This window comes from Taudactylus pleione, unplaced genomic scaffold, assembly GCF_031769625.1.
Source record: "Taudactylus pleione unplaced genomic scaffold, aTauple2 ptg000330l, whole genome shotgun sequence".
Classification (NCBI taxonomy): Eukaryota; Metazoa; Chordata; class Amphibia; order Anura; family Myobatrachidae; genus Taudactylus; species Taudactylus pleione.
The window spans coordinates 2367464-2392847 of record NW_028284731.1 but is presented as its reverse complement, the minus strand read 5'-3'; the positions used below and the strand labels follow the sequence as shown (position 1 = coordinate 2392847).

Below are 25384 nucleotides of genomic sequence, written 5' to 3'. Positions count from 1 at the left end.
GTGATCAATTTGAACTTTCTTCCGACCAAGTAGTACCTGAGAGCCTCTAACGCCCACTTTATGGCCAACGCCTCCTTCTCCACTGTGGCATAGTTTCTCTCATGTACATTCAACTTTCTGCTAAGATAGAAAATAGGGTGTTCCTCACCCTCCTTGTTCTGGGACAGGACCGCTCCTATACCTACTTCTGATGCATCGGCTTGTACCATGAATTCCCTTTCAAAATTAGGAGTCATCAGGACTGGTTGGGAACACAACGCTACTTTCAACTCCTGAAAAGCTTTCTCTGCCTCAGGACTCCATTCTACCATGACTTTTTGTTTGCCTTTGGTCAGGTCAGTCAGTGGGACTGCCATGGTGGCAAAGTTGGGTATAAACCTCCTGTAGTACCCCGTAATTTCCAAGAAGGCTCTCACCTGCTTCTTATTCAGAGGCCGTGGCTAGTTTTGTATGGCATCAACTTTATTGAGCTGAGGTTTTATCAGGCCTCTGCCAATGGTGTATCCCAGATATTTTACTTCCTCCATGCCTAGACAACACTTTTTTGGGTTGGCTGTCAAACCTGCCTTATAGATGGAGTCCAACACTGCTTGCACCCTGGGTAAGTGAGACTGCCAATCAGGACTATGAACGACCACGTCATCCAGATAAGCAGCCGCATACCGTCTATGGGGCCTTAGAATCCTGTCCATCGTTCTTTGGAAGGTAGCAGGTGCCCCATGTAGCCCGAAGGGCAACATCTTGTACTGAAACAAGCCCTCTGGCGCTGAAAAAGCTGTCTTTTGTTTGGCGCTCTCGGTTAACGGTACTTGCCAATACCCTTTGGTTAGGTCAAGAGTGGTTAAATACCTTGCCGTCCCTAGTCTCTCAATCAGTTCATCCACTCTTGGCATCGGGTAGGCATCGAATTTTGAAACACTGTTCAACTTTCGGAAGTCATTGCAGAAACGCACACTCCCGTCGGGCTTTGGAATCAACACAATGGGACTTGACCATTCACTATGTGATTCTTCAATAACCCCTAACTCTAGCATATTTTTAATTTCTTTCGACACCGATTCTCTTTGTGCTTCTGGTAACCTATAGGGCTTTAGATTAACTTTAACCCCTGGGTCAGTGATGATGTCATGTTTAATGACCGAGGTTTTCCCAGGTACGTCAGAGAACAGCACCCTATTTCTAATCAGAAACTCCTTGACCTCTTGTTGTTGAATTGCCGACAGGGTTTTTGCCACTGTCACTTCGGGAACTAAGGGCCCTGGACTTACTGGAGGGTCTCGGACGGCCGACAGTACCGTTCTATCTTTCCAGGGCTTTAACAGATTTATATGGTATATCTGTTACGGCTTTCTTTTCCCCGGCTGGTAAACTTTGTAATTGACCTGCCCCACTCTTTCTAAGATTTCAAAGGGCCCTTGCCATTTAGCCAAAAGTTTATTTTCCACAGTGGGAACCAATACTAACACTCTGTCCCCAGGAGCAAAGCTGCGTAACCGAGCATTGCGGTTGTATACCCTCTGCTGTGCCTGTTGAGCCTGTTCCAGGTGCTCTCTCACTATCGGCACTACGGCAGCAATTCTCTCCTGCATTTGAGAAACATACTCAATCACCGTTTTGTAAGGACTAGACTGCCCCTCCCATGTCTCTTTGGCAATGTCTAGTAACCCCCTTCGGTGTCTCCCATACAACAAGTCGAAGGGTGAAAACCCGGTGGAGGACTGGGGAACTTCTCTTATGGCCAACAATAAATACGGCAATAAGTAGTCCCAATCCCTACCATCCTTGTCGACCACTTTCCTAAGCATGTGTTTTAACGTCTTGTTAAACCTCTCGACCAGCCCATCAGTTTGGGGGTGATAAACCGAAGTTCTTAACTGTTCGATTTTGAACAGGCGGCATAACTCTTTCATGACTTTGGACATAAACGGTGTACCCTGGTCAGTTAGTATCTCCTTAGGTATACCCAGCCTGCTAAAGACATGAACTAGCTCTCTGGCAATGGTCTTGGTTGACGGATTGCGCAACGGGATCGCTTCGGGGTACCTGGTAGCGTAATCCATTATGACCAGAATATACTGGTTTCCCCTGGCAGACTTCATTAAGGGTCCAACCAAATCCATCGCTATTCTTTCAAACGGCACCTCTATGATAGGCAATGGAACTAGTGGACCCTTAAAATGTGGCCTGGGAGCATGATACTGACACTCAGGGCAGGATGCGCAAAAGTCAGATACCTCTTTATGAAGCCCGGGCCAGAAAAACCTCTGCATTATTCGCTCAGTGGTTTTCTCTACCCCTAGATGGCCTGCCGTTATATGACCATGGGCCAGATCCAACACTGTTCTGTAGGCTTTGGGAACTATTAGTTGTTCCACAACATCTTCCCCCTTCTTAGTCACCTGATATAACAAATCCTGACACATTGCCATGTGGGGATAGGACAAAGGACTATCAGGGTCTATGGGTTTACCATCAACTACTTTTACATTCTCCCTGGCTTTTACCAAAGTAGGGTCATTCAACTGCTCGACGGCAAAGACCTCTCTTCTGACCTCTAAATCAGGCAGACGATCACCTGGCCCAACAACACTTCCCACCTCAATGGGAGGCACATCAGTTGGCGGGCCACCGTCACGTTCTGCATTCTCTAGTCCGCCAACCATAGTAGAAAAAGGGAATAACTCTGACTCAGAAGAAACTCCCTCCTCCACTACATCGACAACCTTCTCAAATGGATCGGGATTGTTCACCTCTGGAACAAAACGGCTTTCCCACAACTTCCAGAAGTGAGCAAAGTCTCTCCCCAATATTGCATCGTACACCAGACCATGCACCAAAACCACATGGTGTCTCGATGTTCACCTCAGCCGTAACATAATATCGAGTATCCCCATGTATGCAGGTCACACAAACAGTTTTCCCTGTATGCCTCAAGGGGTTCACCAGCTCAGCTTTTATAAGTGTCACCAAGCTACCAGAGTCTAACAGTGCCTCTACTCGGTTGCCATCTACAGTGAGCACACACATGTGCTTATCAGTCTCAGCCTGCCGGTCAGCCGTACAGGCTATCTGTGCAAAGAAAGACCCCCTGCGGTAGACATGAGCAGTATCACATTGCATAGGTTCAGTTGTAAGTGCACAACTAGCGGCAATATGGCCGAAGCCACCACATCGGAAACACTGAGTCATATTAATGTCTAGCCGTTTACGGGGCAAGAACCTTCCTGGCCTGGCAGGCCTGTCTCCAGGTTCTACACCCTCAGTCTTAGGTACATTCCACCGCCCAGCACCCTTCTCCCCTGGAACAGTCTTACCAGTGTCTCTGGGAGTTCGCCGGTGCGCCATCGGGGCTTGGTGGGGCATACTCATCAGCTCCTCAGCCGCCACGTACCTCTCCACCAGCTCGACCAACTGGTCCGCGGACTTAGGGTCTGCATGGCTCACCCACTTGCGCTGAGTCACAGGTAATGATCGCAGGTACCGGTCCATCACGACCCTTTCCACGATCTGTGGTCCCGTCAGCGTCTCGGGCTGTAGCCATTTTGAGGACAGATGGACGAGGTCATGCATCTGTGAACGTGGAGGCTTGTCCTTATGGAACTCCCAGCGGTGGACCCGTTGGGCACGAACAAAGGTGGTGACTCCCAAGCGAGTTAGGATCTCCTGTTTTAGTTTTTTATAGTCCTTGGCATCAGCCAGGCATAAGTCGAAATATGCTTTTTGTGGCTCCCCAGACAAAAAAGGTGCCACCAGACTTGCCCACTGCTCCTGGGGCCAACTCTCCCTTTCGGCCGTTCTTTCAAATGCGGCAAGATAGGCCTCCACATCATCGCCCGAAGTCATCTTTTGGAGGAAGTGACTGGCTCGTACGGAGTGAGTGGTGGTGGGAGGACCAGTATTAACATCTCTGGGCCGGGCGACCAGGTGCTGTACCACCTCTCTTATGGCCTGGCTGTTTTCCGCTAAGGCCTGGCGGGTTTCCTCAATGGCGACCTGTTGAAGTCTGTTAGTCTCCTGCTGAGCTCTGGTAGATTCCTGCTGAAGTTTGTTTGTCTCCTGCTGAGCTGCTGTAGCTTGAAGCAAGGCCTTAATAATGTCCTCCATTTTGTCCTGGGGTGTAGGTTGGAAGCTGAACCTTGCCTCTCTGAGCATTGGCTGACGCCTCCTCTATGGGACTCCAAGGACAAAGGGTTATTTCCACACTCACAAATTGGGTGTCTGTCCCTTTAATTTTTAAACGGAAAGTTTTCCTCTCGCTGCAACTTCAGTGTGTGTGGGTGCCCGCATTCTCCACCATATTGTGACACAGTTAGGTTAGGGGGTCCCTCTCCTGGGTAGAGGACTCCTTCCTTACACACACACACACAGCAGCAGGGAAGCAGCACACCAGTCTGGATGCAAGTACAAGCTGGTCGTCGCCAGTCTTTATTGTACAATGTCAGAAACATAAAGAAAACATAAATATAAATCCTAGCCCTGTCGGGGCACTAACTTCACAGGTAGTTCCCTCACTACCAGAACCTGTCAGGGCCTAATGCCCTCGCCAGCAACAAAAGCACAGCACAACACTCACAGTTAGGTATCCAAGTGTCTCTGAGCAAACTCCCTGTCTGCTCTCCCAGGTGACAATCAGCCCTAAACAAACTAGGCTTATATTGGCCACTCTCAGGTGGAAAACTAACAATCCTGTTACCAGGCTGCGAGAACCAAAACCTGGAGTGGCCGTGGGTGGAGCCCTCCCTCTCCTCTCACCCACAACCCCCAGGTCCCAAACCGGCTTTTCAAAAAGCCGAAACTCAAGCCTGCTGCACTGCAGACTTTCTCCTGGGGGTTTAAAACACAAAAGACAGGAATCTGGGACAAATGTACCTGCCACAGACCACTTTACCAGTGATCCTATCACAATATATACACACACTGTATATAATCAGCTAAATAAGCAATATATATATATATATATAATAGTAACATCTGGCAGGTGCAGCCGCACACCCAGTAAACACCTCTTTTCTTATTTTGTTCCCGGGTGCAACCCAGCTCTTCTCTCCCTGCGTGTGACACTGACATCATACACTAGTGCGTGTGATGTCATGACGTCACATGCACGAACACTGCACCCGGCAGGCTAAATAACGCAGCAGAACACGGACCCGGCAGACTGTTAGCTGTTTGACAGCTGCTACCAGAGTCCGACTTCAGCCAGTGTGGCGCCCTCTGGCGACTTCAGCCTCTACTTGCTTTCAATTTCCACACTGCAAAGCACCTTATAGTTCCAATTTGCATTCCAAGAGCAATTCTCACATTGCTACCTCCTAGTCTGCAACCAGCTATCCATTACAAACTGGAATTATTTATTTATTAACAGTTATTTATATAGCGCACACATATTCTGCAGAGCTTTACAGAGAATATCTTACCATTCACGTCTGTCCCTGCCCCAGTGGAGCTTACAATCTATATTCCCTACCACATGCTCACACACATACACCACTATGGTCAATTTTGTGGGGAGCCAATTAACCTACCACGTGTCTCTCCGTGGACTGAGATCTTACCAGGTGTCACTCAATGGCCTCAGATCTTCCCATGGCCTTAAATCCCTTCTGTGGCTCTCCAAAGACACAGCTCCCCCCTCTGTCTCTACATAGCCACAGCATTTTCCCCACCATGTATCTCTCCAGCAGCCTCATATCCCTTCCCCTCCTGTGTCTCTCCATAGACACAGCATTTCATCCATCCTGTGTCTCTCCAGCACCCACAGCTCCCCCTCATCTGTCTCTTCATGGCCTCAGATCCCTTCCTTGTGTCTCCATAGCCACAGCATTCCAGCAGCCTCAACTTGATCTCTCCATTATCTCAGGCACCATTCTCCCTGTGGCTTTCCATAGCTTCAGCCACCATGCCCCCTGTGTCACTCCATTGCTTCAGCCATCATGCCCCCTTTGTCACGCCATTGTCTCAGCCACCATGCACCATGCATAATAGGGATGGAAAGTGCATATTCAGAGGCATTACTTGCCATTCTCCCCTTCACAAAAGCAAGTCATGGCACAGTGGTTGAAAACGCTGCTTTAAGTGGAACTGTATACTGTACTGTGTAATAGAAATAAAAAAAATAGATAAAAAAACGGGTACCTCCACTTCCTCAACCAGTTACAGTGCCAAACATCCTGGGATAGTTTCTAGGCGTCCTCCTGCTATAATGAAAGAATAGTCCGCTCAGGTCAGCCCTGGAGAAGCAATTAGTGCCAATATAATGGTCCCAAAATAATGGACATACAGGGCCAAATGTAATAGGGTGAGAGTTTAGCAGTAAACTCTCACATTGGTCGAGTTTTATCTTCAAAATGGGAAACATCTGGATGAGAGTTTAAATCGTGAGAATTTTTTGAGCCTGAAAAACATGAGAGTGCGCTGTTGCTTTGTTCTCGGACTCTATTACAGCGGCCCGAGTTTAAAAAGTGTGAGAAAACTCTTACATTTTCTTAACTCTCATCCTATTACATTTGGCCGAAGATTTCTAAGATTCCTAGATCTTGTGTGGAGTGACCACACCCACTTATGTAAGATACACTGGCACACGCACCCTTTCCTGATTTGCATCGGAACAATGTTGGGAAATATTTGAATGTTATGAACTACATAGTTTTATTTTATTTCCAAATATTCTTTTTCTACTGCTATATCCTGCTTGTGTTGTTATGCATGTATTCAACATTTAACTGAATTTTTGAACATTAGTGCTTATGTTCTGCATGTTCATTTGTTCATGTGCTGATAGGCTAATATGGGAGGGGGAACATGGAGCATCTTCAGTGCTTAGGAGGAGGCTTTTCAAAGATTAGAGATAAGGTACCAATGAATCAGCTCGTAACTCAATGTAGTGGGTAAGTTCAGACGACCAATGGGAGACTGAGGTGTTGCAAACAAATAAGCAGTTTATTCCAGAGTTGAAAAGGCATAGCCAGTGTAATGGCTTCTTCCATAAGGCAAACACAGGGCCTGATTCAGACCCGCTCGCAAGCGGGTCAATGGTGCCCTAGTGCGCATGTGCACGACGGAGGGAGCTCCGTCATGCGCATGCACGAAACCCGAATAACGATGGGGTAGTCGTCATTATGGGTCTCGCACCAAAGGGGGCGTGCTGTCGATGGTGAGTGACAGCACGCCCCCTTTGGTGGGCGCGCCGGGGGCGTGGCTGCCAGACGGAGGTGTTCCCATGGGAACGCCTACCGTCTGGGTCCGGCCCAACTGGCATCACTAGTGATGTCAGTGGGAGTGATTTTGGCTCTGATAGAGCCAAAATCACTCCAGGGCTAGCGGTCACCGAGACCCTATCGTAGGGTCTCGTCGCAAGCCCGATGGTCGCGATGGTCTTGACCATCGCGACCATCATCATGGACGCTCGCATAAGCTGTGGGTGGTAACCCACAGCTATGCGAGCGTCCAAAAGGCCGGACAGAAAAAAAAAACACGCCCTGATTCAGAGCGGGCGCTCGTTCAGAGCGCCTGGCTCTGAATCAGGCCCACAGTTCAAGAACAATAAAATAAATCAGCTTACATGAGACAGCAGTTCAAATGAGCAGAGTTTTCACAGCAGTCATGGTTCAGATTGTGCAGCATAGAGAGAGCTGCTTTAAGGTGCAACCTCTCCCTCACATTTTCACTGACTAAACTTACCAGGTTGTTATACCTTAGCTTGTGTTAATTGAGGAAAGGGCGTGGTTACTCCCTGGCTACAGGATCTTATCCTTTTCCTCATAATGTGGGAGAGACCCACTCTGTCGCACTCATTTTACAGGCTGTGTTTGAAAAATTACAGTTAGGAGGTGATTGGTTGGTACTTTATCTGTCTTCACTTTATTTCTCTCCAACCGTTAATAAATCTCCCCTATAATCGCTTCCATGTGCCAAGGGAAAATAATTCTTGCCTAATTTCGGCTTATCACCATCAGAGCGATTGAGTGCAATAAATATTCTTTATTTAATGTGGCTATCTTTCATACACAATCTATCCGCACATAGAAAGTCAGAGGAAGCAGATGGAGAAAGGTGGTTTATTCTCAATAAAATGGTACAATTGACATTGGAAAACTGTTTTAATATTGCTACAGTGACTGGTTCATATTTCATGTCTTCACCTCACACACTCCGCACCGACCGCCAGTAGCTACAGAGATGCCAGTTGCCAATTATTGCTTTATTATTGTGGCTGATAAAGTACTGTCTTCCAATAACCACACACCTTTCCTACCACCAGTCATAGCTGTAATTCCTCTACTGAATCTATCAATTGTTCCCTCCGCTTCTTAGAATTGCAAGGTAATTTAGGCAGTGCCATCTCTACAATGGCACCATCTCTACTGTGCACTCCATATAAACACACATGCAAGCCTTCTCAAGGGGTGTAGTAGGTATATACGCCGCCCGCATGGAGGCCCGGTAGGGGTGAAGATCCCGATAGCTAATTAAGGTAAGTACTGCTAACCTAATTCCCTACCCTAATCCTTCCTTACGGTGTGCCTAACCTCCCCCCTAGTGCCTAACCCCCCTTTCAGTGCCTAAACCTAACCCCCCCTTCCCCACAGCCTAAACCTAAGTCTCCCGGGGGGGGGAGTGCCTAACCTTAACCCCCCCTTCCCCTAGCCTAAACCTAACCCTTCCGGGGGGGTGCCTAAGTCCCCCCGGGAGCCCTAAAATCTTTACTTTCCCCTCCGCCGCGCGGCTTACCTTCGTTCAGTATGCTGGGTGTTGGGCTCCCGGCGTAGGTCTAATGACAGGCGTCGGGATTTCGATGCCTGTCATTAGTATCTTGCCGGGATTAGACAGTCGTGATGCCGGCGGTCGGCATTTAGACCGTCGGCTTCCTGACTACATCCCTTCTCAAGATCTCAGTGTCCTTCTCATATGCCTTATTAACCCACCACCTTAACTTCAGAGTATCGCACTTGTATTATCAAATGTCCTGACTCATCAAAGCCCAGCCGAAACCTACAAATATGAAAATTGGGGAATATGTTCCTTCGTTCCTTCCATGATGTAGGTAACTACCACTAAGGGATTTCTTAAAATTCATCTCCAAAGGGAGTGAAAAGGGCTAAAATGTTTCCTCCCACTGAGCAATGTCCTGCCTGGCTGACTCATTGTGGCTGCAGCACTGTTCATATTCAAACACCAACTGTTATCCCAACTGCTGCCAAACATCACTGGCAGATGGTGTTGCTTCCTTATTTGAATAGTGAGGGAAGGGAATGTGTTACTACAGAGGTGAGAGAGGGAAACAAGTTACAACAGCAGTGAGAGAGGAATGTGTTACAATACATGAGGGAGGGGAATGTGTTACTACAGAGGTGACGGAGTGGAATGTGTTAGTATACAGGTGAGGGAGGCTAATGTCTTACTATAGCATTGAGGAAGGGGATGCATTACTATAGAGGTGAAGGATTAATGTGTTACTGGAGTGGTGAGATGAAAATGGAAACAGTAAATATCTAAGGTCTACCCGAGTGAAACCATGTACATCAGCTAGTAACAAAATACAGACTTTGGCTTATAACTTCTATGGAAACTTGCGGAGTCAGGCATAGGTGCCCAGCAAGCTACACTTTAAGATGTAGCGGAAGAGATCACAGCGACCATTCAAGTGGGAATTGACGATTACAATAAATATACATTTATTTTTTTTAAAAAGCGCTCCCATGTTAGGATATCACAGAATCGGTATGAAATACCGCCGAAGGAGATGCAGGCTGTTAGTACAGTGACAGCGGCATCCCGATGGTTGGAATCCTGACGGGAACGGTGAGTACTATTCCCCTGTCCTATTTACCCCCTAAACCCTCCAGGGTTTGTACCCTAATACTAACCCTCCCTATCCCGCACCCTTACTCTCCTGGTAAGTGCCTAACCCTAACCTCCCCCCGTGGTGCCTGAACCTAACCCCCCATGGCTGGAGCCTAGCCCTATCCTCGACCCTTCCGCAGCCTAACCCTAAGTTCCCCCTGGGGTGCCTAAACCTAACCCTCTCCCCAGCTGATACTTACCTTGCCCTGGTCTCCTTACAATCGGGCTGCTGGGATTCCAACATTGGCATCCCCAGTCATGTCGGGATTCCGACGCCAGTGTTCTTTTGGTGATCGGAATTCCGGCGCCAGGATTGCGGCATTCTGATCGTAGGAATGTTAACCGCATCCTGATATCGCATATAGAACACAATGCATCATATGTAACTTACAGTTCCTTTTGTTTTGATCCAATCCTCTTATTACTTCCAACTGGTGTGGATCTCTCCAAGAAAATGTCTCAGATCAATGGTTCCTGTACCATAGAACCTCCAAAAAATCAGAATACTGTGCTTCTCATAGCATAAAAGTAATTTATTGCACACAAAATAAAATTCTTAAAATTAATTCCACCAATAAAAATGGGTGCGTACCAAATAGGACCTTTATATAAGGCATGAAAGGGTTATTTCCGGGTACACCTCCACGCTCAAGATGGATCACCTTTCAAGGTTCCCAATGGTAGCAGTCCCTGTGTTCCACTAACGCGTTTCAACTTTGTCAGTCTTTGTCAAGGTATACAGATTAGTAATGGAAGTCCCATATTTCTACCCTTTTTAGCCAATCACAGGCTTGTGTGGGCGGGTCCATATATACTATACATTTTCATATCTAGGTAACTTATATAATATAACCACATTCATATAGTCTCATCAATCTAAGCCAAAGTTCATTATTATATTGAGAACATTGCCTGACTCTCTATTAGACTTATAGTACAATATGATTAATTCACATCCGAGTGACTCAGGTGTGACTCAGAATCAAGCCGTAAGAAACCAGAAAATATAATAATAATATAAAAAAAAAAAAAAATATATATATATATATATATTTTCATTGAAGGCCAAAGTGCTAATTTGATGGCTCCTTAATAGAAATATCCTGCCATCTCCAAGATATAATTGCGTGTGTATATGTAGTAGGGAATATAGGGCCTGATTCAGAGTTGTGCGCTTATACTGCTACTGCAAATGTGTACATTGCTTTCCACAGATCGGCGGTTTTGATCACTGGGCCTGATTCAGAGCCGGACGCTCTGACCAGAGCGCTCGCTCTGAATCAGGGCCCTCCTACCTGAAAATGGAGCGGCCTCTTGAACGCTCGCATAGCTGTGGGTGACCACCCACAGCTTATGCGAGCGTCCATGATGATGGTCGCGATGGTCAAGACCGTCGCGACCATCTGGCTTGCGACGAGACCCTGCGGTAGGGTCTCGCTGCCGCAAGCCCAGGAGTGATTTTTGGCTCTATCAGAGCCAAAATCACTCCCACTGACATCACTAGTGATGTCAGTGGGGCCGGACCCAGATGGCAGGCGTTCCCATAGGAACGCCTCCGTCTGACAACCACGCCTCCGGCACGCCCACTAAAGGGGGCGTGCTGTCAGTCACCATCGACAGCACGCCCCCTTTAGTGCGAGACCCATAACGACAGCTTGGCCGTCGTTATTTGGGTCTTGCGCATGCGGGTACCATCGACCCGCTTGCGAGCGTCCTGCGCTCGCGAGCGGGTCTGAATGAGACCCACTGTTCATCGGATTGGTGTATTGGGACGTAGATGTATGGAATGCATTAGTTTAAATACTGACCGTGCCTCCACCTGAATCAGTACAGGCCTCAGGGGTAATGGCCTTGGCCAGGTTTTCCGTCCACAAGAGCTTGATTCAGAAAACCTCTGCGCAAACCCCTCTAACCTTTTATACTCCACTATTATAAATCACACAAGGTTTAGATTAAATATAGGAAAGTAGGTGGCAACCTTCAAACCATTAAAAAGATAACATGGGTCAACAACAATAGTTGTAAGAACATAAACTAAAAATAGCAAACTGTTGTTGAAAATAGTAATAAAACAATTGTAGAGAATGTGACTAAAGAGGTGGTAAAGTCTCTTAGGCGCTGAGAAGTGGATCATAAAAATAGACAATAAAGATGATAAAGGAGAATATACTTTCCTTTGTGGTTATCTTTGAAATACAGCAGAGGGTTCATGCATATAAGCATAAATAGAAAAATACCACAAAAGTATATTACCTTTATAACAATAAAGATCATATATTTGAGAGCTCATTGCCTAGGTAAAAATTAAAATGGATAATTGCGCTTGTGCAAGTCATAAAACACAATAAAACAAACTTTAGCTGAAATAGAGCAAAAAGATAACACAAATTATGTCAGAATAATCACATATGAAATTTAATGGACAAAATGACAGTATGTAGCAATGAGCGTAGTTAATAATAAGCATGAATGATAAGAAATAAGTCTTAACAAACATAAGCTCAAATAGAGCAAAAAATAAAATATATTAGCTCTTATAGAGCAACAAAGTCAAATATAGAGAGCAGTATGACCCATACAAAAAAGTTTACATAGTCAGTGTTGTTTTATGTACAGCTCTGGATACATCCTGTATGTCTAACTCTCAGATGTCCGCTAAAATGGGGTGCATTGTTGGATGCAGCATTACGCCGATGTGTTTTGAGCTCTGGTGTAGCTCATTATAAAGGCAGTGCGTGCTGAAATCGGTGGTTTCCATTATGGTCCAGTGAGCAAAGGACCGGAAGTTGGCCGCATTTTCTGGTATGTGGTGATGCCTAGTATTTGTAGCAGTGTTTGGATTAAGGATCTGATTCAGACCCACTCACTAGGATGCGTTCGCTCATAACCAGATGATTTCCGCATTGTGTGCAAGCGTACGCATCGCAGTATGCGTGCATGAACCAGTGCGATAGATCGGGAAGCATTCGCTCGCTGCACATAGACAGCCCAGCAGAGTGAGTGCGAACACAGGCGTGCCTGAGCGTCTCAACGCCGTTTGAAGCATGCATAATTGAGAGACAGCGTCATAGTACACGTCACCTGATGGTTTTTACACTGAAGTGCTCGCAGTGCTTACTGTAGGGTATGGTCAGCCACAAGCGCTGCAATCGTATCCGATGGTTGCATACATTTCCTGGAGATGACATGCGCAAGTGGGCATTTGCATACACAAAGTGATCGCCCGCCAAGACATAGTGGGTGGGCTAATGCCTTGCCGTGCGATCGCCTGCCTTCCCAAATTTGCATATGCACTGTGCGAGCAAACGCATCTAGCGAGCGGGTCTGAATGAGGTCCTAAGTCTTTAGTAGCAAGGGGCAATGTCTGTGGGATGGTAACCGGAAATAGATGCAGATCACTACTTCTAGCTATAATGAATGCTGAAAGATGGCCGTAATGCGTGAGGATCTTTTTTTCTCAGATTACCGGAGTGTGGTTTGGGTAACATCCGGTAGTTGAGGATATCAGAAACTAATGGCGATTTGCATTATGGAAGTTGTTTTCATCAATTCACAGTCTTTTATTTTCAGATTTTTGTGATATGGAAGGAGAAGAGGGAAATAATTAATATCTTACTGGGATAATGACAGTGCAAATTAATAAATAAATATCATATGAAAACATATTATGTTTAAAATGTTATAAAATATGCATCACATTTTAAAAAAATAACCCATATACATTTTAAACATGTGAAAGTGTATGAAACCTAAAAAAATCCTATAAAACCTTGAAGTGTAAAAGAATGTATCGGAGAGGTACTTATAAGTCTGTGTAGGTATCTGAGGTTCATCAGAACCATTAAATTCAAAGCCTTTATTAAATCCTCTTGGAATTATAGTTTTGCGATTGTACATTAATTTAAATTCCTTTTTTAGTGTGCTGAGATTCTTCTAACTTTCCAGGTTATTTTTACATTCTCTATCACCATAAAGTTTTTGATATGGTTAGTGGAACACCCATGGACTTTCTTAAAGAGTTCAGATAGGCAATGAGTCACTAGTCCTTTTTTAATGTTCCTCAAATGCTCAGCCATTCTTCTTTTAAGAACCTTGGTTGTGTGACCTACGTACTGTAGGCCACAACTGCATTCGATTACTCAGACATTAGTTGTGTGACAAGTGATAAAATCAATGGGATACTATTTCCTTTTCATTTCGAATTCGGTTGCTTTAGTTTCTTTGCTGGTAACTTGGTTTTTCAGTTAAAACGGTAGATAAAATTAAATTCTTCTATAAAAATGCCAATGGTGTTTAAAAATCCTCTCCATTATTGAGTGGTGGGAACTGCATTGGGTGATGAAGGCACCTTCATTAGTATTTTGTTTAGTTTTGGAAGCAAAAAGGAGATCTCTATCTCTTTTGACTCTCAAATTTTTCTTTTATCATAACCTCTTGATGGAGAATTAAGACTCATGGTTTACATCTGTTCTGTACATCTTTTGATCGCTGTAGTTCCTTTTTATTCTTAGAATTAAATTATTAGGAGTTGAGTCATCTATTCAAATGTTAACTTTCTCTGTCTATATAGCGTGTCTGTAGGTTTTCTGTCAATTTTGTTTAAATCGTTACATTGAATATATAAATTATCAGATTGAAAAAGTACATTTTTTCATTGCTGCTATTGACAGTGAAATTAATATTAAGTAGGTTGGTATTGAGAAAGAAACCGGTTTTGAGATCTAGTTCTGATAACATAATGGTGCCAGCATACCAGGTTCAATTCCCATAGTGGATTACACCAAATATTATCCTCCTTCCATTTGGTGAAGAATAAGTTACCATAGATGGGGGCGTACCTGGTACCCATAGCTGTGCCAATACATTGTACCTGCTACTGTTAAGCCTTTCTGACAGATATCGGTGCAGCAAACTTGCCTGTCACCTAGCTCTGCACCTTCTTAACCCCTTCTCATCTGGAATGTGTATTGGACTATCCTAGTGTCATGAACTTCATCTGCCCTCTTTCAGGAAGAACTCCTGTATACAGATGAGCAATTCACTATTATATGAGTGCTCACTTATATTATATCGTATGTGTGTACACATTGGGTCCATACCTGAACTTGAGGGGTAGTAGTATTTTTTTTTTTTATTATCAATACTTATATAGCACCATCATATTTAGTTGCACTTTACAATTGGGAACAAGTTAGTTTGTGGATCTTCATGCTGTTAACAGTCAATATGTGAACGACATGATATAAACGGGACAATGCTAACACAGTTGTAATGTTATTTAAATCATTGTAACGGTGTCAGCATTATAATTTTAAATGTGAAGCTTTACAATCCAATTATTATTATTATAATTTATTTACAGTATATGGCACCACAAGTGTTCAGCAGCGCCTTACAAAGTACATAAACAAATAGGTGACCAGTGACTAAAGCTGGGCACACATCTAAAGATTATCTGTCCAACCAGCCAACTAGTTGATTGGTTGGAATGAAAATCTTGTAAGGTAAAAAAGCAAATAACAATCAGCAATTTGCTCCCAAACGCTGGAAAATGGACCAAAACTGTTGTTTGAACAAATAGTTTAGATCAAACATTTAACAAACTTGTCTGACGTCCATTTTCATCTGTTTTCTTGCATTTAGGAGCAAATTGCTGATCATCATTTACTCCCATACGTTACCAGATTTTCATTCCAACCAATCAACAAGTTGGCTGGTTGGATGTAAATTGGTCTAGTGTGTGGCCAGCTTAAGAACGATACAATACAATACAGAACAAGGACATGGATAATATACATAGCTACATTAGCAACCATTACACCCACATAAGCAGCCGAGCATAAGCAACCAAGTGTTAGGTGCCCTAGTGGTGAGTAAAAAGTAGATGAAACTAAGTAGAGAGAAGCACAAGAGGGTAGCCTATCTGTTCTAACTTGAGGTATTTCATAATATTCTCTTACAATGGGTATTACAGAATTCAAAACAGGAAAGGACAATATTGCTTGTTGGGGCACTCAGTTTAAAACTCAATATAATGATCAGCAACAACACATAATAGGATAAAGACCCTAGATAACTGATATAACAAGATGTCATGGTAAAATACAGAAGTATGAAAAGCTATTTTTTTCTTGCAGTTGTTTTTATTTATTTTAGTGTATAAAGGACGGAAGTTGATGGGAAATAAGGAGGGGTAAATATGGGAGGAAGTGCATTATAGAGACTGAGGAGGAGACATCAGTCATCCTGCCATCTGATATTATTAAATAGAGACCATGGGGTATATTTACTAAAATGTGGGTTTACAAAAGTGGAAATGTTGCCCATAGCAACCAAATTCTAGCTATCATTTTCTAGAAGGTACTAGATAAATGATAAGTAGAATCTAATTGTTTGCTATGAGCAACATCTCCACTTTTGTATATACTTTAGTGAATATACCCCCATGGCTCCCAAATGTGATGGTCTTTAAGAAAGATATAATTCAGAAGAGAAGTATTGCATTACATTGAGGATATATGCCATATTATTTTTTGAGTGATTCCTGGTTTTATATCTTTGCTCTGTATGGAGATGCAGGAATTTATGATGTATTCTACATAAAATATAATAATAATCATGAGTACATTGAAAGTGGTAGAAAGGGGGGAATTCCAGTTTCTGTCTATAAGCAATTTAGACGCATTACAAACACACAGATTTCATCAATAGACTTGCTCATTGAATGGGATGTAGTTGGCATAGCAGCGAACTGAATGCCGGCGCTCACAAACCCAGAATCCTGACAAAGGTCACAATCCTGGCTCAACAATCCAGCGGCTGCGATCCCGAAGGTAAATTTTAGGGTTAGGCACTAGGGGGAGGGTTAGACTGCGGGAAAGGTGGGTTAGGGGAAGGGTTAAATTACCTGCAGGCGTCTGTATTTCAACCATTGAGATTCCGACCGCCGGCATTTTGTGTGCAGGGATCGCGTGCCCAACCCCCTTGAACACCAGGAGCCACAGAGTAAGAACACTAGAGGGTCACTAGGTACACTGAGAGGAATGAGCCGCTCAAGAAGAGCCTAAGTTAGAGGTTCCCAAAGTCCGCCATTACAGTCCACGTTTTAGGGATATCCATGCTTGAGCACAGGTGACTTAATTAGTACCTCAATCCATTTGACTTAACCATCTGGACTCAAGCTTGGATATCCCTAAAACGTGGACTGTAATGGTGGACTTTGGGAACCTCTGGCCTAAGTAATTGTTCCCAAAATGCTGAATGGTAGGACATCCTACTACCTCTCTCCGAGTCAGTGCATGTGCCCACCCACTCTCAGGAAAAGCCCATTGCTCTGCTTTTTTGATAGGAAAATTGGGGTACCATGTAAGGCTAGCAGTATTGACAAGCCTCTACCCAATTTTTACTATGGGACCCTATGATGCTCTTTCATCCCCTGATTTTAGGGGTTGATGTATCAAGCAGTGAAAAGAGTGGAGAAGTTGCCATAGCAACCAATCAGCTTTGAAGTGATATTTATCAAGTACATACTTCTGGGGGAGATGCACTTGGCTGGGAGAGAGATAAAGTGGAGAGAGTCAAAAGTACCAATTATACTGCTGCTGTAATTTTATAGGCTGTTTGAAAAATGACAGTTAGGAGCTGATTGGTTGGTACTTTACCTCTCTCAATGCTGTGATACATCTCCCCCATAATATGGGATTCTTGTTTTCTGAATTATTTTATAACATAATTATAGATATTTCCATAAACTATAAGTATGCAATACATGTAATTCTAGTAATAAACCACTGAGTAAATGTTATACACTGTAATTGATTATCTGTCTGGCACTGTGTGCCTTATTTGCATTTCTTTGCAATTGATTGAGGTCTTTTGTACTTATGGACAGCTTGTAATTGTCACAGTTTCCACGTTACACAAATAATAAGACTGCCCTCTGTGCATCCCACCAGTATTAGGTCAATAATACACAAAACATAAATGAATTTGGAGTTTGTAACTGTTTAGCACTCCACATATAGATTATATGTGACAGCATATAGCAAACTTAATAGCCAATAATATTGTTGCTTAGTCCAGTGAAACTTAAGGCTCATCATTCACATTTATTCAGCTTTAATGCTTTTTACAAGGATTACTGTAGTTCAGGCATTACAAACACACTAAGAGGCCGATGCAGAGTTAAACATACATCCATTTATTGAAGGTGTCTTTCGAGTATTCTCTCTGTGCATGCTACAAAACTAAGCGTACACAAGTTGTGCGCACTTCAATTGCATTTGCCTTGCACCAAGGGCCGGTGCTAGGGTGTTTGGCGCCGCCTTGCAAACCATAAATTTGCACCCTGGCTCCCATTTTTTATAAAGGGACAGCGCGCTAGAAAAGGGTCGTGGTCTTACAAGGGGTGTGGTCACACAATAGTATCCCGAATTCATATTATACAACACAGTAGCGGAATCTTATTAACATTACACCGCACTTAGTGCCCGTTTCACATTACACCACATAGTAGCATCCTATATTCAAGTTACGCGACACAGTAGTGCCCCTTATACACATAATGCACAACAGTGGTGGTGCCCCTTATACACATGCCACAGTGACAGCGCCCCTTATATACAGAATGGCCACAGTAGTACCCCTTATATGCATAATGGCCACAGTAGCAGTGCCCCTTACACATAATACTCCGCCTTGCTCTCGGTGACTACACTCCCTATTACTGTTGAGGATGAGGCCCCTCACTGTAATCTCCAACAATATATCCCTCTCCCCTGAGCTATGGGTGACTATGCTCTCCAGTACTGTGGACGATGAGGCTCCTGACTATAATCTCCAGTAGTGTATCTTCTCTCCCCTGTGCTCTGAGTATCTGTATAACTCACAGTGAATAACTACAGGGGTGTTAGTAATTTGGTGCAATGTCTGTGCAGTAGTACCTGTAACTCCTGTATTTCCATCTGTGTAAGCAGGAAGAGTCTCGCACAGACCACTGCTTCTATTATGGGTGGAGACTGGTAGAACCGCTCTAGGGTTAGGTACGGGATGCCGGTGCTCAGGATCCCGGTGGTCAGAATCCTGACGCCGGCAACCGGACTGGGTTAGGATACAGATACCTGTCGGTAAGTATCCTAACCCTCCCTCCCCACAGCCTAACCTTAACCACTCCCCCTCGCAGTCTAACCCTCCACCTAACCCCAAACTTACCATCGGGATGCTGGCGCCGGAATTCTGACTGGTGTGGGGATTCCGGCGCTGGCATTCTGAGTGGCGACATCCTGACAACTGGAATATAAACTGCAACCCTCCTCTATGCCTTCTTATACTCTGCATTACCCATATATACAAACTAATCAATATGAGCACAGTGTCACTTCGCCTGCTTGGTATGCTTGATGTGACTTAGGTATCAGCATTATTCTTGGTAACTCTGCCCTGTGTTCTGAATGTAATTTGTGAGTAAATGTTACCTGAGGGTCTGTCTACCTGGATATCTCTGTACTTGGGGGAGAGGAAAGGGGATGCTCAGGAGTGAGCTCCGGCTGCAGGGAAGGAGCTGCCGGGCACCCGCTGGTAGCAAAAATGCAGTGGGTGTCTTGCAAATGTAGAAGGTGGCAGCGCCTCTCCAGTCCAGCTCCTCCCTGCTGTGCATAGCCGGCTTACTGCTTCGCATCCACCTTGCTTGCACCATTTTACTGGATTAGTTCCTATTACTGAATGACACCAAATGTTTGCAGCTAAATCCGCCACATACTTGTTGCTTATCTGAATGGAACAAATATATTGGATGTACCTGGGAGTAACTACTCCATATTTTTCACTTATTTTTCCACTGTTTGTATTGTTTGGGTACAGGATGCCAGCGCTTGGGATCCTGGCGGACAAAATCCTGACAGGGTTAGGATACAGACACCTGTCGGTAGGTCGGTAACCTTCTCCCTCCCACGTGCCAAAACCTAACGTCCCCCTCCCTGCACCATAAACCTAACTCTCCCCCCCTTAGTGCCTAAACCTAACCCTCCCCCTAACTCCGCAACTTACCTTCAGGATATCGGCGGTCGGGGCGCCGGCACCAACATTCTGACAGGTTTCTGGATTCCCGGTATTCTAAGCACTGGCATCCCATGTGTCGGGATATTGACCGTATCCCATTTGTATAACATATTTATTGTTTGGTAGCTGCTAAAGGTCAAAATTAACCAATAGCGGCTTTAAGAGTAGAAAAAGAAAATAATTCTTCAATTCAGCTGTGCATTTGATGATTCACTTGGTAAATACTTATGTTCTCACATGGCATGATTCAGAGTTGTACACTATGCCTATGTTTTCGCAGTTGAGTGAATATCGGCTATCTGCACATGCGTAAAAGTCCATTACCGTAGGCACAAGCAGCCACTCTTTACTCGGAGTAACTGACAGTTAAGGGCCGTTTGGGGTAGGTTACGGGGTGTGCCTCCAGAAACGCAAATGTGTTGTGAGCGTTTTCAGGGCATGTCGCTGCCTGCATCTGCAATCCCGTATGCACAATATATGGCTCCGCATCTCAGTACAGGTGGCCATTCTGCGCGACCATAGAGTTACTCAGGACTACCAACATCGAATGATCTGCGACTGATGCTATGCATCTTTCTATGCAGATGTTTGGATTTACAAAGCCGCAGGTGGGCGTCTCAATACACCGGCAGCTGCAACATTCGGATATTTTTGCATTGCAGCAGTGTATACATTCGAAACAGCAGCGGCGCCATTAGTGTACAACTCAGAATCAGGCCCACAGTATCCTTGTTATTTTATGTTGAACGCAATTCTTATGATCTATTTCGGCATATCAAGCCAGGGGGTGTACCAATCTTCTAATAAAAATGATTGCACTACAAATGCTACACAAACTATTAACGCACTTCTCCACTAGCAAAACGTCTCTGCAAATGTTTAATGTTGACAGGTATATTACTACATATGCCAGGAGCTTAATTATATTTATAATATTGATATTCATAATAAAAAACGTGTCTAATTTAGACATGTCTAATTATAACTCATTACATATAATTATAATATAATTGACTGCAATACACTTGCCTTGTTACTTGTGTTCAAAAAAATAAATCTTATCTCCAATACTAAAAGAGAAAAAATGTGTTTGTGTCATGTAATTTAAACAGTAACCAGGCCAGATCTAATTTCCATATAGAAAGTAATGTTATTATATAAGCTACTATTATATGTTTAAGTTGGCGAGTTCCGATGTCATCACTGCAGTGTTCCTTAGGAGAATGTATTATAATGAATAACACGCGTCTGATGCTTTCAACTGGAATGTAGCCTTCAAGTCGGAGACCTCTTCCCACTGTATGCTTTTGAACGGAACATTTTCCCATCTCACGCATTGTTGCATACGCTGCCATTGTGAAGCACTGTACATGTAATAATAAATAGGCACGGAAGCTGACAGAAGACGAGTATAGCGTACAATAGGACGTGAGGGGTGTTACGGACACGTTCAATAGCATCGCTTATCCCTTTACTCCCAACCGTAATTAAGCCATTAATAATATTAATGATTCTCCAACAATAGCCGCGCTGACAATAACATTATTCATAGCTCCGGACTGTGAGGATTCCCATGCACACAGCGCCCCCTGCGGGCGACACACAGGCGCGAGACACCTCCGGAGCCCGGGCTCCCCCTTCCCAGCACGTCACGTGAGCGCCGCCTGCCAATCGCCGTCCGTGTTGTCGCGGCCGGACGCCATTGCTGCTGTCAGAGAGGCGAAGCTCCGGTCAGTGTGTGGTGAGGGAGAGACGGGCGGCGGGAGAGTCCGGGAGCCAAGCGGCACAGCGAGTCCCCCGGGGACACAGGCCGAGCACAGGTCCCAGCGCTAGGCCCGGATCCGGCGGCACGGAGGGAGGACGCTGGCAGACTAGGCCCCCGAGGCCTCCCACTGTGACACTGGGCGGTCTCCCCCGAGCCCCGGCTGCTGTGTGTCTCCCGCCTGCGCTGACAGCGACGAGCGCTCCCCCTGTGTGACCACCCGGAGCGGCTGCGGCGCGGACGCCGTGCACGGAGACAGTGGGCTGGACCTGGGGTGAGAGCAGCACCGGGGCCCCTGGCTGCTCCGCGGAGCCCGCTGTAGTTCTCCTGGCACCGTGCTGGCATTACATTCCCTGACAGGCAGGGGGAGGCCGTCTCCTCCTCTTCCTCCCCTCTCCCCCAGCCTCAGCCGCCCCTCCCCCACACGGGTGACTCATTTCTCCGCGCCGGATTATCAGGACGGTCCCGGGTATCCGAGCTGTTGTCCCCCCGCCGCCGCCTTCTCCTCCGGCCCTGCCCAGGACATGGTCACATCTAGCCGGCACAAGTGATCCGCACCTGCACGAAGCATTGGCCTGGGCTGCCCCTTCCGCATCGGATACCGAGTTTCAGGTCTCAGACATGCCCAGCTCTGGCAGCCAGGCACCCGGAGGATCATGACTGCTGCGACGAACTGGGCAGCCAACGGGGCGAGCCTGGAGGATTGTCACTCTAACCTCTTCTCCCTGGTAATGATACGTGTGGTGTGTGCGCTCTACCCGGGGCTATTGCTGCCTATATAGCGTGCTGTTCCTGGGGGCCCCAGATTATAGCTCCTGCCTATAGTTTGCTTGACTGCGGGGGCCACTATCCGTGGTGTGTATGTGTTGTTGGGTGCCCGGGGATTACTGCCTATAGTGTATGTGTTGGGTGCCCGGGGATTACGGCCTATATTGTATGTGTTGGGTGCCCGGGGGGCTACTGCCTATAGTGTGAGATGGCACAGGGGATCTGTCATGTAACATCTCTCCATTCATATATCCCAGTCTATGGGTCATGTTCTGTGGGGACTGTCACTCTGCTTCCTGCACACTGGTAATAATGTGTTTATCATGCACGTTGGGGGGCGGGTGTATGTCATGTACCTGGTGGACTGCCCCTGTGCTGCAAAGAGTCCTTATCTGTAGTGTCTCAGGAGTCGCTGTTCTGCTGCCCTTATCCTTGGAATTCTAAAAGGTACCTGTGATTAATTAGTGGTATCCTTCTGCTTTCATATGACTGTTGATCCTCACTATTTGTTTTTATAGCTGTCTAAATCTTATTTGACAGACTCACAATATCCCCCTTTATGTTGCTGACACAGCTGGCATGGGCCAGGTTTAAACTATTTATCTGCAGCAGGTAACACATATATATATATATATATATATATATATATATATAATATTTTTTTTTGCCCTGTCGCTTTGTTTTCATTCTGCTGATTGTATGTCAGTTTTTAGGTTTCTCTTCATTCGAGTGTATGGCTAACTATTTCCTTGTAGAGTATTTTCCTTGACAATGCCATGTGCACATTTTGCCCCTAGAGGTTTGTCATATCTTACTGGTATTATCAACACTGTAATGTACATGGGGAAACTCATGTGAACTCATGTCTTTGTGTATTTGGCAGTCACACATTGCTTTCTTAGCTAATGTGTGTTTCTCTACATTACCTGGAGAATTGTGAGCGACTTAAGCATAAATTTGGGTCAGAATATACTGTAGTTTTAGATCTGTGTTGTCACAAGAATCCCCTTTGATGAATACCTGTGTTGACATCTTTTGCTGCTGCATTCCTGAGCACACATGGCCAAGCAAGTGTTTTTTTTTTTTTGTGATTGTCCTTGTTCATGCCTTACACACTGTCACTCTGATGTTTCACGGTTCATGTTGTCAATCTCCAAAAATGTTTTCCTAGGGCATTGTCACTTTTGTTTTTATTTCCACTATGTTATGGAATGATTTGCTCAAATTTATGAGTTTTTCTAAATTACTGTTGTCTTGTTTTACCTGAACTACTTTAGTTTAGAGCTCATACCTTCTGTGTTCTACTGGTGTTTCTGACCCTAGTCAAACACTCGAAATGGTCTGAAACTGTAACTAATGCAAGGCAGTGTTCTGATTTTGGGATTGCAGTTTCTTAGTTTTTTTTTTTGTGTTTTATCAATGATGACTACTGTAAATTGTCTTTGGAGAGCTCCAATATATTTCTAAAGGCTAGTAATAAATGCATGTAAATGTATTTGCTTTTCTCATATGTTTTCAGTAGCATTTCAAAATAAAGATACCATATGTTTGGGGGGTATATGGCTTATCCTGTTTATGGAATTGAGAGATATCACTTACAAAAAATAAAATGCCTTGCAGAAACTTCCATGACATTTTGGACGTAATTCAATTGTTTTCACTGGCAGCCGTGAACCCCCCCACCCCTCCGCCTCGTGCCTGACAGAGCTATTCAATTGTTTCTCCTGTCTGGCGCGAACAGCTGCCGTTGCCGGAATGTCAGCTTGCACACCCTGGAAGTGGCGAGCTGAAATGCGCAAAAAGTGCCCCGTTTGGACACCCAAACGGCACTTGTTGCTATCGCGCCCAGCACTTTGGTTGGGTTAAGTAATTTTACGTGGCTAAACCTGACATCTTTGGGCGTGATCGGCGCGATAATCTGTGTCAATTGACTATCGCCCTTTGATCGTCACTTTGAATGGGAGATCGGGCGCGATAAAATAATTGAATTGCGCCCTTGGAACCTAGTTGCAGACATTGTTACTTATAACAAGGGTCTCGATTCAATTGACCTCGAATTAAATAGCGACGGGAGGGAGGTCCCAGAGCTATTCAATTCAGTGGCCTGTTAAGGATTTCTTCTTGCACCCCTCCAGGAGTGTGAGCAGAAATCCGACAAAAGTACAGGCACGATGCTGTTTTCTGCCCTTAGTGCCGGGAAAACAGCATTGCGCCGGGACATTTAGTCAGAGAATGCCCGTTCTTGCGACTAAACACCCTGTTTAAGGCGCGAGGGGCAGGAGAATGGGCATTCCCCGACCTAACTGCGCGCAGAATTTAATAACTCCGAGATTTCCCTCCCGGCACTATTTAATTCGCGGTCAATTGAATCGAGCCCAATGTATCCTTTGCATTTAATTTCCTTTTTTTAATATAAGTGTTATAATTAGTTGTTTGCCATTCTGATCATAAGCAAATAAAAGGGACCTATACATCTACCGGCAGATTGCCCGATACCCTGACCGTATCAGAAATGCCGACCGTTGGCCATTGATGATGACCGCCGATCTGCCGGCAGATCAGTGAAAATCCACATGTTAAAAGTCCTTGATTTGCTAATCACAATCATGTTTGATCGTGATCGGCAAATCAGTGAAATCCCACATATTAGATTTCACAGATGCGCCGACCTCGACATCTGGGGATCGGCAAATTGTCACAATCAATTGTTAGTGTGGCTAATTAACAATTAGGAGCATATTTACTAAAGTGAGATTTTTTAGAAGTGGAGATGTTGGCCATAGCAACCAATTAGATTGTAGCTATTATCTTCTAGAAGGTACCAGTTAAATGTTAAGTAGAATCTGTTTGGTTGCTATGGGCAACATCTCAATTTCTAAAAACACTCTGTAGTAAATATACCCCTTAAGGCCCCCATACACGGTGCGATTTGTATAAGATTCGATCTTGCATACG

At 44.9% G+C, this 25384-nt stretch overlaps 1 protein-coding gene across 1 annotated transcript in view; it reads left to right on the top strand.

The window, feature by feature from the left end:
• The first annotated feature begins 21584 nt into the window (after positions 1-21584).
• The window catches only part of MED13L (mediator complex subunit 13L), a 284295-nt gene continuing 280495 nt past the window's right edge, over positions 21585-25384 (top strand). The window contains exon 1 of the mRNA XM_088443487.1: positions 21585-22389. Coding sequence (XP_088299613.1) covers positions 22318-22389 — 72 coding nt within the window. The 5' untranslated portion in view covers positions 21585-22317. The remainder of the gene's footprint in view (positions 22390-25384) is intronic.